General features: G+C 39.8%; 1 protein-coding gene across 1 annotated transcript; it reads left to right on the top strand.

The window, feature by feature from the left end:
* The first annotated feature begins 389 nt into the window (after positions 1-389).
* On the top strand, positions 390-19486 carry LOC128746152 (doublesex- and mab-3-related transcription factor 2). The gene is made up of 2 exons (XM_053843197.1): positions 390-819; positions 19164-19486. The coding sequence occupies exons 1-2, from the start codon at positions 390-392 to the stop codon at positions 19484-19486; spliced, it is 753 nt and encodes a 250-aa protein (XP_053699172.1).
* The last annotated feature ends 46 nt before the right edge of the window (positions 19487-19532 follow it).

Genomic DNA, 19532 nt, shown 5'->3' with positions numbered 1-19532 from the left:
AATAATAGAAGAAATAATAATTAAACCAACAGCCTTTTGGCGAAACTGACGGGTCGCCGGAGGCGACTAAACAAATTATCGCTAACTCCACCCACTTCGATTTGTTTCGCTTTTTTCCCTACTCAAACAGTAAGCAGAGAGCGCAACCAGCTGCGATCAACCAATCAGCTTGCTACGGTGGTAGCAATCAGAACTGACAGCACTTTTTCACTCTCGCCATTTATGTGCACTCTCTCCCGCACCAGCGTTCGCAAAAGTGACAGCAAAATGTTGCACCACTCAGCATCAACGGCAAGTGTAATCCGCATCTCGTCTTTCCACCGATAGGACGTGTTTTTCACCTATACTAACCGCGGCCGCGAGTGATTTTGTGCATGCATTACGAAAAAATGGACGACCTGATTGTGACCAGTGACAGTGAACCGATGCCTCCGTCATCCGGATCGTCGTTAGCGGTTCGGCAGCATTTACGGACGCCAAAATGCGCCCGCTGTCGGAATCATGGGGTAATTTCCTGTCTTCGAGGACATAAAAAGATGTGCCGATGGCGGGAGTGTTGCTGTCAGAGTTGTTTGCTAGTGGTTCAACGGCAGAGGATAATGGCCGCTCAGGTGGCTTTAAGAAGGCAACAACAGTCCTCCTCCTCGTCGTCGTCAACGGTAGGAGTTTTTAATGGGGTACCAAACTGTGCATCCAGTGAGCCACCCGGAACAGGAAAAGCCTTCAACATGGAGGAGTTGATACTTCAGAAACAGATCTACAGCCAGCAATTGAAGGGCGTTCAAAAGTCGAAAATGGCCAGTAGAAACATGCTTTATGGTAAGTGTTAACTGTCCGTCCGGGAAAGTGATAAAAACTGCCATTATCGACCAAGTTAATAATAAACTCGCACTGAATCCCAAATTTACCCAAACCCAAAGAGTTTACTTTATTCGATTGGTTCAGGAATTAACATGCGCCTCGATTCTGCATTCCGATCGGACTCTTTCCGATCAGAAACGTCCCGATCGACGTATGTTATAGTGTGATCGAAGAGCAATTTCTGATCGGATCCAGCTCCGATCGGTTTGTAGAATAGAGGCGATGATTGTTTTCTGTAGTCAAAAGTGTGTTTTTTTTTTCTTTTTATTAAGGACCCTTTAAACAGTTTTAGCAATTTAAGAACATTTGCAAATTTGCCGTCGCTTATTTTAAAAATTTATACCTGTTACACCAACAAACTTTTTAATAAAATGTCAGTAAATGTTCCTAGCATCTAAGGAAAAATACTACCAAGAAATAGTATTCCAGATTAGTTTTGAAGGTGGTGAAAGCTTCACAAAAAAGTTAGAAAAAAAATGTTTTGACATGAATTTTCAGCTGAAAAAAAATTGAGTTTGAAATATTGCCATTTAATCAAATGAAAACACATTTGACCAGCAGTTGAGAATCGTGGGTTCAAATCCCAATGGCCTAAAATCTATGTTTTAGTAATTCTCAATTCTAATAGTACTTACTCGAGGTGCGAATGAAGCCTCTTGTCCAACAGTAAATTATAACTAGTTCCACTACCTGGTGTCTGGAACGAGATACTTTTTGTAACTTTGTGTGTGTAAAGAGTTCGTGTAAAAAGCAACTCTGCATACATAGTATTTCCAAAATTGGTCCAAACTAACTTTTGGAAAGATCTCAATTTTTTCTCTTTTTTTACAAAAAAGTATAGCAAACTCGAAAATTATAGAACCTACAAAAAATAATCTATGGATGACTTTCACAAAATATCCTGAATTTTAATAAAAAATAGTGAAATAAATAAAACTAAATTCTACACTGGAAAAAGGCATTTTAAAACTCAAAATGGATTGATTAAATTTTTTTTGAATATAGATACATAATTATGTTGCCTATTAATCTTACGTATATTCCATTCCATTTTCCGAGAAAATAGTTTTTCTAACAAACACTTTTTCATGTCCATGCTGAAAAATAAGGTATCTTTTTAAGTGTATAACATCAACATGAAATCAATAGTTGCTCTAAAGAAATTGTTTTGATCAGGTAATAAATAAAATTTTGTAACACTTAAGTCTTACAACTTTTATTATTTTTTGTAACGACTTATACTGATCAAGTTATTTTGTACTTTCTAGTGAGCAAGTAAAAATAAAAGAGTTTTTTGTGCAGAACTGTATGAGCAGGTAAAAAATATTATACAAATTGTGTGAAAATAATTGACGGTCCAGGTGAATCACACCCAGGAGCCCCGTTCCACGCTCAGGCGGTATCGGAACATCCACCCGGGGATCTTGCTAACATGTGGCGGGATTAGATAGTGGACCCTGTCTAACCCCTCTAACATACCAAAATATCTGGAAACTATTTCGTTAAGCGAGTTGTGCCGCTTTAAGCAAAGCAAAGCAAAGCCTAGGTGCTACATTCCATTATCGAAACTTGACTTTCTGTTTTGACGTAGGACTACGTCTTGCGGTAAGGTTTGGGAAAGGGTGTCATTCCAAAAAATCGGCAAATGCGAGCGTCACGAAAAATGAAAGATTTCAAGCCCTAATAGCTTAGCGCTTCCCAGATCGATTTCAAACATTTTTGCGCCAATCGATCGGTAAATCTTTTACGCATCCACACCAATAATGAAACCTATTGATTACAAAGTACGTACTATTGAAAGATTGAAAATAATGAAGCACTGTGATTCGTGATTGGTTGGAAAATTCTTTACGATGATTTAAACCTATACCAATTTAGTATCTGTACTTGGGAAGTAGGGCAAAACAAATGACAAAGTCCCCTCGTCTCAACAAGATTTCTTAACACCGCGATTAAACCTAGACAATTTTGATGTCCTTACTTGGGAAGTACACCAGAAAGTGTGGCAAAGCCCTCTCGTGCCAACAAATTTCTCTCGAAAGCGATTAAACCTAGTTTAATGTCTGTGTTAGGGAAGTGTGCCAGAAAAAATGACTAGAATCCAATGTTTCAACAGATTGCAAATTCTTTGCGACGAGAGTACGAGACGATTAAACCTAGGCGAATTGGATATCTGTGTTGGAAAAGTCTTCTATAGCTGTAGTGTTCGGTTACAATATGATTCTGTATGGATACGCGTGTTTACCGATTTATTGGAAGTGTAGTGAAAAGATGTGCTGTTGATAAAATGGAACTAAATTGTTAAAAACCCTTCATCGTGGGGGAATCATCTATCTATACAATACAAATCTATGCCTATAAAAATGGATTTCTGTCTGCCCTATGTTCCTTATAGAATCGAAAACTACTGAACCGATCGGAGTGAAAATTTGCATGTAGGGGTTTTGTGGCCAGGGAAGGTTCTTATGATGGTTAGAGACCCCTCCCCCCACTGAGAGGGGGGCTCCCATACAAATGAAACACAAATTTCTGCATAACTCGAGAACTAATCAAGCAAATGGAACAACATTTTACATGTGGGTGTTTTTGGAGACAAGAATTTTTTCTATGGTGAATTGAGACCCCTCCCCGTTTTAGGAGGGGGCTTCTATACAAATGAAATGCAAATTACCTCATAGCTCGAGAACTAATTAATCAAATGGAACCATATTTGGCATGTTTTTTGGAGGCATGAATTTTTTCTATGGTGAACTGGGACCCCTCTCCCTTTTAAGAGGGGGTGCTCCCATACAAATGAAATACAAATTTCCTCATAACTCGAGAAGTAATCAAGCAAATGGAACTAAATTTGGCATGTGGGGGGTTTTGGAGATAGGATTTTTTTTAATGATGGTTTGAGACCCCTCGCCCCTGCGATGGGGAGCAGCCCCCCGTAGAGATCACCTCTAAGTTTATTTATTTTCCTAGATCTACTGACCACTATTACTTTCCTTCAGTCGGGTTACCCGTGCGAAATGATACTTTCTACGAAAAGATTTTCCGTGAAATGGTACATCCCACGTAAGGTTTTTCGCGAAATGGTATTCTGCGAAACTCTATATTCCGCGTTATGGTCAACCGAGAATTGGTGTTCCGCAAAATGGTATTCGGTGAAATGGTTTGTAATGATGGCGAATATTTAAATGCTATCCGCTTTATTTTATCAGGCTAAGTAATGGGGGGAGTTGTTTTCTACTTTACTGAGAGGAAAATTTGTATATTAAAACACCCATGAACTCCCCAGAAACTTGCAAAACTCGAGATTGTGACAAAGGTCATCCAAAATTCACGATTTATGTACAACACAGTTTAATTTGTGGCAGTACGAAGTTTGTCGGGTCAGCTAGTATCTATATATATAAAAGTGAGCGTGTGTATGTTTGTATGTTCCACCATAACTCCAGAACGCTTTGACCGATCTCCACCAAACTTGGCACACATGTTCCTTGATATAAGAGAATTAGCACTGGGGGGTTGACAAAAGGGGGGATTCGTAACAGGGGGGAGGCCATAACTCCGAAATACCTGGACGGTGATTCATCAAACTTGGCACACATGTTCCTTGACATAAGAGATTCAGCACTGAGGAGTTAACAAAAACGAGGGAAGGAGGTTCCCTGATAGGGGGGATGGTCCCTGATAGGGGGGATGGTCCCTGATAGGGTGGGAGGCATCACTCCGAAACGCCTTGACCGTTCTTTATCAAACTTGGCACAGATGTTCCTTGACATCAGGGAATTAGCACAGGGGTTGACATAGGGGGGAGGGGAACTAATAGAGGGGGGACCATACCCCCGAAATAAAAGTGGGAAGGGGTTCGTAACAGGGAGGAGGCCATAACTCCGAAATGCCCGGACGGTTATTCAAACTTGGTACAATTGTTCCTTGGCATAAGAGAATCAGCACTGGAGGGTTAACAAAAACGAGGGAGGGAGGTTCCCTGATAGAGGGGAGGGTCTCTAATAGGGGGGGAAGGCATAACTCCGAAACGCCCTGACCGTTCTTTATCAAACTTGGCACACATGTCCCTTAACATCAGGGAGTCAGCACCGGGGGTTGACAAAGGAGGATGGGACTAATATAGGGGAGGGGAGACGATAACTCCGAAACGCCTTGACCGTTCTATATCAACCTTTCATACATGTTCCTTGATATAAGGGAATCAAAACTGAAGAGGTTGATAAAAGAGGAGGTAACAGGGGGAAGACTCCGAAATGTTTACAAGGTTCTTCCTAAGGTGACGGTGGGACAAAAGAGGGAGCTAATGACAAGAGGTTTCTGACAGGAAGAGGGGAGTAACGCCCACATGACTATAACAATTTATCCGTACAACAGAAAAAATCAAAACACGAAACACTAAACGGCAATGCTCGCAGCTGTAGATTTGTAGATCAAGTGTAATTATGCGCCATCAAAGTGACCCGTATTCGACCAATAGTTCTAAGCAGGGCCCGGCATCGTCGAAACAAATAAATGAAACTGACTTTCTTATACCTTCGCTTCATACATGAAATGACTTGCTTCATTTGTTGAACAGAACGTTTCAAGCAAGCTTCAGTTGAAGTTGGTGGTTGTTTCAATTTATGACGGCAGAAAGTCATCCACGATTTGTCGAATTGGCTAGGTTATCTTTAATTTGCGTTGCATAGTAGGAAATGTTACTTAAACTCAATTTATTTGCATTCAAAGTTGCTGGCCTTCTTCTGAATATTTGGTAGAAAAGTACAAATGAAAAGTTCATTATTGAGTGACGCTATGCAATTGACGGTGACGTTGTCGGGCCCTGGTTCTAAGTGTTGCTGGCCGACTCTATTGGAGTCACAGGGGCAATCATTCAAACAGTGTGGAGTTGATCTGAGAACACAATGTTTTTCCCATGGTCAACTTTATGTGGCATGTTCCAGAGTGGGCTCGGCCAATAATTTGTGCATACTTGCTCCTGGCGGTGAAACTAAAAACATTGTTTACGAACAAGTTTTGTCTTAAAGTGAGATGAAAGGAATAAGAGGTTTTTTGTATCCATGGAAGAAACACTGTTGCGCCTTCTACTTTTTTTGAAAAGTACAATAACAAAACATAAATAACAAATAACAAGTAACAATAACAACAAAGAACAAATAGGATAAATATATTTGTTTCTCTTTCTTTATAGGGTTTTATAGGGATTTCCCTATAAAGAAAACAGATGTGTAACTTGCCCTGTAGACAAAAGAGGGGGAGCTAACAAATTGGGAGGAACGTCTAAAAGAGGAACAAGTGTTATATTTTTGCATTTTAAGCATTTCGGTTACAATAACGGATGTACAAGTGGCTGTGAGATAAAGGCGCCCCGCGTAAGATCGGGTACTCAGCTAGTTGGCAATAGAAACAAGCTTTAATTTTTGTAAAGTAGCAAGAAAGCAATTCTTGATTTTATTAAATTGTTTCCAAATGCACATAGAAATGCGCTCTAAAATCTATTGACGTTGAGGATTGAACATATACAATCCTGCTACTTTGATAAATATTACATACAATGTAGCTTGTATATATACTGCATATAGCATGTAAACATGAAGAATCGAATGATTACAGGCATGGATACATGCTACTATTACTACAAAGAGACTTACGGTTGGACACTATTTAGCTTCTTCCAGCATCTGGAAGATCTATAAGACCTAGTATTTCTAGTATCTGTAATAAAGTGCTTACAGTTGCGTATAATTATCTACGCGTTTTGCCCCGCTATGCGTTTGGCGGGATTTGATCAAATTATGGAAAATAGAAATATATTTTGTAAATTTTTTTCACCGCAATTTCCAAAACAGATGTTTGTGTGATATGAAACGCTGCTACAATTATTCAAAAATTAATAACCTCTTGTTGATATCGTATTTGTCGTATAACGAAATATTACATGAAAACCGCTCTAAAACCTAACTAAGAAACAATGTTTCGTCAATAACAAATGAGTACCATAAAGTCGCCATTCACCGCTCAGCTCCATTTACCGCTCATTTCAAACAAAAAATGCTTATATCTTTTTTAAAATGGTTCATTATTGTAAAAACTATTGACAAACAATAATTTTGTATGTTTAATGATACGAATTAAACATAAATTTCTACTATATTCATAAAAGCCCATTTCCAAAATAAATAATCTTTATAGTGAGGAGCGAACAATGCCAGTTTGATCGCTTTTTATTAGGGCCAAGTGCAAATGACTAAATGAATTATTAGCTCAAGCGAACTTGTTGCTTTGGTTTTTTAGAAACTATTCTTTCACATAATGCGAAGTAAGTCAACAGTATTTATATTAGCGTTCTATTCTGCTATAAATGCCAAACCAAAAACAAGGGTCAAGACGGGGGTTTTATTTATTTGGCAACAGTAAAAAATATGAGCGGTAAATGGCACCCATATGAGCGGTGAATGGATCATCATATTTCAAATGAGCGTTAAAGGGGTCATAAGATTGCATTACTTTTTATTAAAAAAAAGCTACTATTATGAAATATTTAGAAACCAAGTAAATTTTTCTTGTAAACACAATTGTTTTCTGTATCTTATGACGCAAATTGGGTTTCGATGGACCTCAATTTAGATTTACTATGAACAAACTAAGCTAGAATCGTTTTTAAATGAGCGATAGATGGCGACCATACGGTAATTCTCGCTGAAACGGGGCCACTAGTGACACGAGGTGTTCAAATAATGGAACTTTTGCGCTTAATTGGTTGAAAATGGTTAAAAAATAAGAATTACGCTTTTGATACCTCGAAATAGTGAACCCCTTGTTCGCCAAGGGGCCTAACAGGTTAAAAAAAAAGTTGAATTTTGAGCAAACCTTGAGATCTACATCATGTGATATTTCATAAATTTGCCATGAAACAACTAACAAATGGCCCGGTTCTGTAAAGAAGAACAGAGCTTTCAAATGGAGTAAAAAAATTTTCGGCGGCCATCTTGGATTTTACCAAAAAAATCGCCGTTTTTCCCATGAGCCTCCAGCCGAATTTCATTTTAAGACCATCATTGGAAAGCTGAAAAAAAATGCTACAAGAAACATTCATAAAATTAGGTGTGCAATGGCATTAACTGAATAAAACAACCAATTGTTAGTAGCAAGGTTCACAATTTTCATGTAATTATTGTGATATTTCCAAAATTTGCTATGAAACAAACTACATACGACACGGTTATGTGAAGAGGAGAGATAGGGCTTATAAACAAAGTGAAATAAATTGGCAGCCATTTTGGATTTGGTTGCCATGTAGGATTTTATCAAAAAATCGCCGTTTCCGCCATGATCCCCCCAACCGATTTTATTTTCAAACTCACCATCAAAAAGCTGAGAAAAAATTCTATAAGAAACATTCATCAAGCTAGGTGTGCAATGGCATTAACTAAATAAAACAATTAATTTTCCGTAGCAAAATATTCCTTGTATGTGATTCGTAAACCTTGATACAAATAATTAATTGTTTCGTTTATTTAATGCCACTACACATGTAATGTTATGAATGTTCCTTATAGCATTTTTGACTGAAAAAGGGGCAGGATGGGGCCTCTAATCCCAAAGGATCGGTGGGTCCTTCGGCTCCCAGCCCGCCTCCGAACACGACTGTTAAGAAATTCAGAAATGACAAACCAACTTTTGTGTCCAACGTGAACGGACGTCAAATTTTGAAAGTTTGTCAGAATTGTAAGATGAAGTTGTTCTCTGAAAATCCAGTACTTAATCGACTGCACCAACCGTTGAATTCCTTAAAATTTGCTAAATACAACTTATACCTTGTGATGATTTTTTTTAAGCAGCAGCTCTGTTAGTTCATCTGAAATGTTCAATTTGTAACATTCTATGATAAATGTGAGTTAAGAATGATTCATTCATTTTTCTTCGTTACTCATTAGGTGCTATTATAATATATAATAGCACTGATAAAATAGCATGACGGGACACATATTCTTTTAAAAACATGCTTTCGAAATTTCAAATACATCAGAACTGTAACTGCATCTGCATAACAAATCGGTTATTTAGCTTGGAAAGGCTGCCGTGGCTGGTTTGCCAAGTTTGATCGACCAGCATCGAGGATCACTAATCTGTAAATGTAGAAATTCATACATCCCTTTCATCTTTTGTCAAAGTTGCTAAAATTCTTCGTCATGTTTTTGAACTGAAACGATCCTTTTCATACGAATGGCAGCGCACTCAGCTGCAGCTATCATTAAAGTGGCATCCCGTGGAAAGTGGCGTTTACTGTAGTTTTACCCTTGAAACAACGGCTTATATTAGAGTCAGGCAGAGTCATTGTTTACTTATCCTACATTCAAACTATGCATGCAAAAACAAACTCGAAGAAAATTTCTTCAGTCGTAAAACCAAAACCGGTGAAAGTTCTGCCAGACAGTTTGTCTCCTCTCCGCTGATGTGTCATCCTTTACACGACGATCGTCGCCATGTAGTCGAGTCATGTTACGAAGGACAAAACCGCGCATATGGATTAGATCGGGTTTCCTACTGGACCGACAAGATGAACCGATTGCCAGCAGCGAAGAGACAGCGAGTCAGTAATTTGTGACTTCTCTAGCTTCTGCACGGTGATTGCATCTGGACCCGATTGACAAGACGGCGGCTGGATTGTTGTTTTTCCTCGGTTCGGTATGTAACGTGAAACTATGAAAATTTTCGTTTTCCGCTACAGGATCGAGGCTCAGATTTCAGGACCAAACGCATTGGATGGGAGGATTTTCACGCGACATTCATTTCATGCCAGACAGTGTGGCGGCGGCAGAAGACTCCTGGTTGAAACTGGCGACTAATTGAGATAATTACTGTGAAATAGACTTAGCGGCTGGATCTTTTCTTTTTTGGAGAACGCACATAAAATATTGACTGATATTGTTATGATTCGACGCAATGCAATGTGTTGATATTTTCAATCTGACCTAGTTAGGTTCTTCAAAATCTTCCAAAGATTGATGTAAACATCGGATCGTTCCATCACGCGCTACTTGATTAGTGGGAACCAAGCGCCAATAAAAGTGTAACATTTGATACCGGGTCGTAATCTTCCGCGGGATGGCAATATGGTAACATTTGTTTCAATCTGCTTTCTTTTTAATTAACGGCTCGCCTGCTCGTCATCGTCTTCGCCCCCGGACGTTGTAGGCCCGATAATGTTGCTCCAGACGAACGCTATTTGGTAAATCAATCTGATTATTTTGCTTCTGGGCCGGTGTTATGATGATCTAAGTAAGGCTAAACAGGCTATAGGCAATCAATCGGAGAAATGATATTTTTGATTTTTTATGCTTTGGATAATGCACGCCAATTGATTCGAACCTGCTTGGTGCAGATTAAGCTGTATTGTTATGAAGTGCTGAAGAATAAAGTTGTTTGTATTTATATCCGCTTTTGAAGTTTGATCGAATATGGGAGGATTAGTGGTGGAAGTAGGTATTACTATATCCAGGTGATCGATATCATGTGTTATGTTTATTTGACATTTATTATTGTTTTGATTCACTGCCAGCTAAATTTTCATTCTTAATTTTTTTACCGCAGTGCGTAAATATTTAGACAAATTTTTGCTCGTTGGTTAGCTTACTAAGAGCTTTGCTTGGCAAACACGTGGTAATCAGAATTTTTTTTACTAACGGGTGGCAACTAAAATTTTGGAATTTATTTTCTCAAGCTATCAAAAAGAGACAAGGATACTTGAAGAAGATCTGATTCACTGAAATTAAAGTTACATTGTCCATTGTTGAAAAAAAAAGTGAACATTTGAAAACGGTTCCTAATGGGCTATTCGGCGAAGCTTCCGTTTGATGTTGTAACAGAACCGTTGTACGACCGTCATGTCAACTTTACAAATGCATCTCTTGAATTTACTAATCAACTATTTGCAATTTGTGGCTCGCCAGTTAGAGTAAGGAACGAGTTAAGCGGTGTCATTTATTTTAATCAGTTGAAAATAAATGAGCCGAAAATGCGCTTTTTTATTCAAATTTTCAAAATCTTTTGATAGGAACATCTTCACAAATCACTTAACCATCGATTTAATTCACACACACACACACAATTTACTGGGTTTCCGACGAGAAATATGATGAATTAAAAATTGTTGTCCAAAAACGTACATTTTTCAGCAGCTGCTTTACCTCGCTACTAACCAATCCATCACATTTTTCAGCACTGATTACAACAACTCTAAAAGTCAAGCACTCAATTGTCACATACCATATTATTCACTATCTTTTTTTTCTATTATCTAAAGCTTTGTTACTAGCCGAAAGTTTTATTATTCTATACACGCAGAAAAATGATGATAGTTTGAAACAACAATCCCCTGTTGTTGAGTTCAACTTGTATCATATTTTTGAATCAAAAAAAAATTGTTTAAACTTAATTCACACTGCTTTTGCTTCTACTAGATCGTTTATAAACTCAAAAATACTTATTTTTGATTCTACAATTTTTTCTTTGATAGAAACTAGCTATTATTCGTAATAACAAAACTTATTGTTGAACTAAAAGGTCAAACAGTTAAGGCCCCCATACACGTACGCATATGTTGGGTTGGAAATGAACAAAATGTTGGAGGGTCATTCCGGTCGAGCGGCGAGCCGAACATTTTGTTCTGTCAGTTTGGTTCGTGGCACTCACACACCGGCGAGCGTGTTGGACGAACATGAATTCACCAACATTTTCGGCCAACATGTACGTACGCCTTTAGAATCAAAAAAATATCTGGGTTAGCCTTCAGTCAACAATATTTTCTGTTGAATTTATACAGAATTCTTTTGCATTTACAATTTATTTTTCTGCGTGTAACAAAACTGAAAATAAATTCTGAATTGACGGAACCTGTTCACCAGTAGCAGCAGCTGCAGCATAACTGTTGAACTATCGTGTTGCCAAGACACTATTTCGGTTCTGGAAATAAGAATTATAGGTTTGAAATTTACTGAAACCTCCAATGGTGAAAACGTGGTTCAATACTGAAATGTATGAAGAAATGTATGTTCATAATTAATTTTTCTTTATAAAAAACAACAGAAAAGACAGCTTTTTCAATAATTTTCGAAGATTTTCTCAGTGATTTAATGAAGCAACGATGTGTTTCATTGTTATTTGCTTTGACAACACTGTTCTCTAGTCGGACCGTGTGCACTGCTATGTTTGCCTCTTTTGTTCTCCCACCATCCTTATAAACAGCGAGTGAGACGACGAATACCGTTTGCCGAACGGTGCGGTGAGTGTGCCCCGATAAACAATTTAGACAGAATGCATTTTACGCATCTATCGACCAAAAATATCAAATCTATTAATGCCGATTAGTAGATCGCGGATAAGAACGCGAACTTGCTGAATAGGGGGAAAAGGAATTTTTTATGGGGGCGTATAAAAATTCAGATTTCAGGACTGCTTAAAATAGCACCTTGAGGGTGAAAATATGTTCGGTCTGATCAAAATTAGTTCCCTCGCTCCAACTTTTAAAGCGAAATATCAAAAGTTTAGCTCAACAATAGTGTCTTCCAATGGTAACAGCTTGAAGAACTAACGGTAGCAAGAAGATTGGTATGTTGATATCCCCCACTTAGTCAACACATCGCTTGTAATAAGGTAAAACTATCAGTGACCCGCTTAAACTGCTTAAGACCGCTTCTTTACCCTATTTTTGTACACCAAGAAGCTCAAATCCCGAAGAAATCTTCGATGGTGGGACACTGAGGCAGATTTGTCGGGTTGTGGTTTCTGGGTACAAATGGGATCGAATGGGTATTCAGGAACGATTGTGTTTTTTGGCGTAATCTGATGATGCCTTCAAACTTATGTTTAAATTTGTATTTTATGTTCGGAGATGCAGTAGAACTACTCCATGGAATAGTATCGATCATTTCCGGGAATGTGCGTCTTCTAAAGAGGGAAATAACTTTCATCGTCCAAAACAAAACATTTTCCGAAATGATTTTTTATCCGCCAGCGGAATTGGGATTTCAGCGTCGAAATCTTTTCCCAAGTGTATTCTGGGACTCTTATCTTTTTTCGGCACTTTATTCCGACTCTTTTCAATGTTTAGCAGATGAACAGTTGAACTTTTTTGTGGCATGGCATCCCGTTGGCTCACGGAATCCTTGTTGTTGAAGACACGAGAATGAAAACGAAGTCCTTCTGCGGCCATAATGTTGGCTGGTCTTCCACTACAGTCAAATTTTGTTAATTGCACTAAGCTTATCGTCGATTTTGAGAAAAAACTTTCGTTAGTCGGGCTGATCTGATTGAGCCAAAATCAAAAGATGAAATGGACGACACATGAACTGGTAGTGAAAACAGCTCAGCTTAATTAAGGTTTTTGTCCAAATCGGTGATAAGCTTAGTGCAATTAACGAAATTTGACTGTACCTTGTTTGCGATTATTTGTGGGGTACCATGGTGCATCAAAATCCGGACGGTAATATCCGGACCAATATCCGGACACCTTCACTAATTTATCCTTATTAAGTAGTAATATATCCAATTTATGAGGTGTAGCTATGTGGTTTACTTTGCAAATATATCTAAAATCGTTTAAACATAATCGGTGGTTAAGTAGGCTGAGCGAAATAATAACGAGTTTTTTAGAAACTAAAAAGTAGTGCGTTCGCGATTTAAAGTTTTGGGAACTTATTATTCAAAGAAACCAATTTTTTTTAACTTAGCGTCGACAAAGAGGGTAAATTTTAATTAATAGAGACGGTGTCATTCACTAATGTGTTAAAATAAGGTGTATTTTTGTAAATAATTACGCTGTCCGGACTCAGAACCATGTTTTTAAAACCGGGCATGTTTGACTATTAATGGCAGCTGCCTCATGTTTTTCTTAGAAAATGCGAAAGGACTCGTTGAACCAGGTAGAAGGTGTGGTACAAGAAGGAGCCTCGATTCATGGAACCGGCAAAATATTTGGAAATCCAAAGTACTTTAAGGCATTTAATGTAGAAGTACTTAATCACTTGCATTCTCTGGTTAGGTAAGTGAGCCAGTGTCGTACTAGACTAGAATCGTGCCGTTAATGACACAAAAGTGCAATTAAAAGTAAAAAATTGTGCAGTGAGATGATTGCTTAATACTACATGTAACAAGTGATAAATTGTTTACTTTTAGGCATACATTTCTTAGACAAAATATGAGAAGTTTTGCCTGTCCGGAAAATGATTCAAAAGTGTCCGGATATTGATTCACTGAGATGTGAGGTGTCCGGATTTATGAACAAGACAAGCCTATTTATTTTTCTTATTTTAATGTATTTTATTGAGTTTTTATTGTAAAATTGATGTGTTATTGCAAATATAAGCTTTATATTTGATTATGGTACGAAGCAACTACTAGAATGTTGCGAAATTATTGTTTACGGAGCATATTAAAAATATGACCTGCTTAAGTGTCCGGATATTGATGCAGCATGGTATCTAAGATATGTTAAATAGTCGAAACATTTTAGCTTTTAAAATGTTATACCGAATACTTTTTGCCGAGATCTTTGTGCAATTCGTAGACGCTACAACGCGCTCGTGAAATGCTTCTTGTTTTGACGCCATTTTCAGCAAAACTTGGCAAACATAACCAAAACAAAAAATACTATCAGAAAGAGGAGAAAGAAAGCTAACACATACACACTCTCATTTTTCTCTTAGCTCGTCTGTCGTTGTGCATTGGGGCCTCGAAAAAATTCCAAAATTTTAGTTGTCACCCGTTAGCTCTCCAGGGCCCTTTTAATTAAAGCCGGTATATAAAATACAGACGCGCAAAGAGCGTAGCATAAAACCAATCGAACCGTCAAATCGAGGCTCCAAATGAGCAAAGTAAACAAACCTGTGTTTCGTATAGGCAGGGAAGACTAAGTTTTGTAATCTACAGGGTGTTAAATTTGTCTTAAATTTGTCCATTGTGCTCACTTTATGTGCGCCCTGCTTCATCAGCATGTACAACCATACAAAAAAGTCCAGAGGATTACACGGAGAATAAAAATGTAGTTTCAACCATATTTATGGTTGTTTTACGCACAAACAAAAATTTCGTTTTGTTTCAAACTGAAATGTATGATTGAAATGAAAATATTTATTGTTACATCAATGTCAACTTCAAATTTGAATATACTTTACTTTTAATTCAAAACTGTTATTTACTTGATTCAAACAGAATCTCGTTTGGAAACAACAATATTTTCAGGTTGTTATAAAAATATTTTATTGAGGCTTAAAACAACAATCATTACAAAATCATCATTGAAACAAACTGGAGCTTTTTCGCTCCGTGTAGGATCCGGGAAGTTGGGATGCCACAAAATCTTATCGAGAAAATCTGTCAACTTCTCCGGACACCACGGTTGGACGATATTCGCCGTGAGGGCCGGTGCGCCGTCCTGTTGAAAGACGTAATGATCTTTCCCGTAGAGGTCACGAAGTGCCGGGGCCACTACCTTCTCCAGAACCTCGGTCTTATAGTACGCGGCGTTGATTTTCACGTTTTTCTCGATAAATACCTGTGGAAGCTTCCCACGCTTGGATACGGCCCGCCAAACCATCACTGACGCGGCGCTCTGGAACCGCGGGATGTTTACGTGGGGCGAGGGGATGCTGGTCAACGTCGATGCCCACAGCCGATCATTTTGCACATGGTGCGGCTGTTACAAGATGAAGAGCTTCTCATCAGAAAATACGAACTCCTAACCAGCGTGCCGTGAAAGTATCAGTTTTGCTCTGCCCAGCCTCTTCTTCGTTGTAGCCTCCGTTACCCCGTGAACCTTGCGTTTCTTGTACGGCTTGCATCCCAGGTCCTTCGCCATGATGGTGTGGGCAGTCCCGATCGACACATCCAGGTCAACAGTGGTCTTCCGGATCGAGCGGTTCATTTTTCCACGAACCCGCTCCCGCATCACCTTGATGGCTGCTGGCGTCATCGCCGAACGCGGCCGCTCGGATCTAGCACGGTCCTTGGCCGAGCCCGTCTCCCGATACCGACGAATGGTGTTATAGATGAAATTCCGCTTCACCCCGTGGGATTTCAACCGTCGAAATATGTCGCCGCGTCGCTCACCTCTCGCAAACAACTTTACTACGACGTTGCGGTACTCCTTCATCACGCGCGGTAAACAAATAGCAAATGACATCAAGTCGACACCGTGCGCGTTGGTTAGCCTATATATAAGGTTAAAGCTGACACCAATACCAATACACAGAATGCACATGATACGCACTTATACAACGATGAAAAGTTGTATTCGAACTTATTGAACAGGAGTGGACCACTTGGTCAGAGAGCAGTTTTATAGCGGTCATCAGAAAGTTCTGGTGGAGCTCATAGTTTTATTAGCGGTTTTATGAAATTGGTCATGAAAACCACTATACGAACGTAATAAAATTTGGAATTGTTACTTGGGACGTGTCCATGTTCGCCGGTTCGGCAGAACAAAGGGATGAAATCAGAGATCTCCACTGCCGACGGTTGCTCGCCATGGCTTTTACCTGTCGCCAGGACAGGTTCTCGTCTACAGCTTGGATATCGTTGGCCAAGCTGCGTTGCCATGAGCCTCTGCGTCTGCCTCTTCTACGCGGTCCTTGCGGATCGCTGTCGAGTGCTTCTCTACAGAGCTCGTTCGCTCCGTTTTTCAAGGTTCCGATCCACTGTCACCTACGTTCACAAATTTATGTTGCTATCGGCCGTTGATGACATCGACGACATGGCTACATGCCCGCACCTGGGACCTAACGCTACCCTTCAAACCATGTGCAACACTTGCGCCATCTTTCTTACATACTTTCATCTACTCTTTTTACAAATTCTGGTAGTTTCCAGGTCTTTCCTGTTTTCCGGAACCCAAAATTTTTCTAGCGCCCAAAACAACATCGTTGGCTTTGAACCACTCCATCACCGATTTCGCGTAATGGCACAATGCCAGATCCGGTCAAAAATTTTGTGGGACCCAAGGAAGGACAGCAGACGCTTCTGGAGGCATGAAGAAGAATGTTTGGCCGTTGAAGGTGCCGGTCGTTATGTACGGCTTGCTGAATTGGCAGCATCTCACAAATCGCCTGCTACGCTATAACATACATGTCACCATATCCAATGGAAAATGTAGATAAACTATTGTTAAAAAAATTGTATTTTGTGTAACATGTTAGGAGTTGAGTACAAAATATTGTAAAAGTTTCAAATAAAATCCCCTTATTGAGCCGCCGCGGTTACCATCGGCTCAATCGCTTGATCCGACCGAGAGCAGAGGAGTTCTGCTGCTGCTGCGTAACGCGCTTAAGCCTGCAAGAGGGAGTTGCTTGCGAACGGCAAGCGGATCGGGGCTTTTTTGTGTGACGGTCAAAGTAATCGGACGTGTGTTCTAGTTTAAGCTCGAATCATGATCCCGCACTGCGTCCATGTAGCCATAAAGTTCAACTGAAAATTCAACCATCATCGCTGTGTCGTAAAGTGCTGTACGTGGCCTGAGAAGAATTCCGCCTATTAAGCTTCTATTCCCGCTAAATATCCGCGTACGAGTCGAAATGATCGCACGCTTTCAGATCGATTAAACAAAATTTTGATTCCGGGCTATATCCATAATCTCGTTCTGCGATATCCTATACGGAAGATAGAAGAGAGAAAGACTGCTGCCGCTATCGAGGATCACCTTCCCACAACGTAATGGTCCCGTGTCGAGCCAAGCAGCTAACGCGCATCCGGGAAAAGTTTTAACCGTCTAAATCGGTTACGAAAGCAGCTCCTTGAGATTTCTGGTAAGTCTGGCAAATGTGGCAAATTTGTCGACCTTTTCTTCGGAACTTCTCCGAAAGATCCAGGCGGCACTTGCCGAGGAAAAAATGGTCTCGTCGACCATTATGATGCACTTCAGCTGCACCAACTACTTGCGGTACAGCTTCCTGGCGTCTGCTGGACGAATCAGACGGAAAAATTGACCTTCTTTGCCACCCCCCGAATCGAAAGGTTTGGATTGTGCTTGAAGTAATCCCTCACTTTCCTTGCCTTCACGGGGCCAGTCGTCTTTGCTTTTCTTCCGCTGTCAGCCTCTGGGTCGTCTAAGCCTCCTTGAACGATTTTACCACACACGATACGATCGAATGTTCGATTCCCAACTGGTGCGCGATCTACCTGTGGGACTGGCCTGGATTTTCCACGACCGCACCCCTAATTTTTTATAGAAGCATTTCTTGTTTGGAAGCCATCTTGATCGCAGAGTAATGTTTGGTTTGGCAATAAGCATTAAAATTAGCAGTAAATCAATCGTTAATTGTCATATCTGGCATTTTATATTGCAGGTTATTGTATATTAAGCAAAATGTCTTAAAGTAAAAAATAATGCACTTGCCAATTATCTTCTCCGATTATTGAATTATGTTACAAAAAAAACGGAATAATGTCAGGAAAGACCGAAGCCAAACCAGCTGGCGTTCTAAAACAAAACACCAACGTCATAGCAAGTGGGTCCAAAGTAAAAAAAACGCAACAAACAGTAAACGAGGGCTCGAAATTTGATCGTCAAATGAAATACAACTACTTAACGGTAATAAAACTGTTAAAACAAGCACCCAGCCAGCACGGCACAGATACAGATCTCACGCTGTGCGGAGAAAGGACACAGAAAGAAAAAAGTGTACGAACTTGAAGCGAGAGTCCCAAGCATAATCGCACCCGTGCTTGGATAGAAAATAATTTCCAAATTATTGTGTATACATATTTGTTTGACTGACGGTTGGACATTTATACACTGCCGTCTGCTGCTGCTGAAAAGAGAGAAGCAGTAGCAGCAGTGTAACTCACTGGCCCGTTGTTGAGGAGGACCACCTGGTTCTACTCGCGGTCCCAAATCAGCCACTGTGCTATCCGCGTTGCACTAGTTGGGGAGCTCCGAATGACTGACATACGTCAGAGATGTTCTTTATTTTTAAATCGACAATAAACAAACGGCAGTCGGTCCACCTTGCAGTGTGTGAAGAATTCTACCATACAGACCGTATTAGCAGCCATACAAAATAGCAAACCTATTCAGCTAAGAACCATAATTCTCAGATCTACTAACAACAGCGTAATTGAGACATGTTTGTTCAAACAAACGCCTCATTCTGTCTTCTGACTGCGGTTTGTTTCATTTCTCAATTTGAAAGACATCTTATCTCCTTTTTTTCTCGTCGTTACTAAAACAGCATCCACTTGCTGTGAACCTCTCCCCAATTAACCGTATTAATTATCACTTAACATGTTTCTTTTCATCTGACTTCCAGATTGCCGCAAATTTGCCTCCTACTTCGAGTCACCGATGATGGAACGAATCCGCAAGCGGCGGGCATTCGCTGACAGCGGCTTAATGAATGCGCCAATTTTGATGCCCACTCCGCACAGTACTCCCCCATTGATGACCATGATGGCGTCGACCGCCAGTGCTGGTTCTTCATTTGTTCCTTTGAAACCACTGGTGCTACCTCCACTAGATTTTGTTCAGCAAAGCCTGCGATTGGCCGAGCTTATGCCACCTGAGATAGGAGCCGTAGCGAGCAGAAAACCTAAGCTGTCATTTTCGATAGAATCAATCATCGGAGTGAAATGAAACACTTCGCCACTTTGTTATTCACTGATTTCTTTACTATCTTTGT

The sequence above is a fragment of the Sabethes cyaneus genome, chromosome 1, assembly GCF_943734655.1.
Source record: "Sabethes cyaneus chromosome 1, idSabCyanKW18_F2, whole genome shotgun sequence".
NCBI classification, from domain to species: domain Eukaryota; kingdom Metazoa; phylum Arthropoda; class Insecta; order Diptera; family Culicidae; genus Sabethes; species Sabethes cyaneus.
Note: the sequence above shows the minus strand (reverse complement) of the source record. Positions and strands in the feature narration are given on the sequence as shown.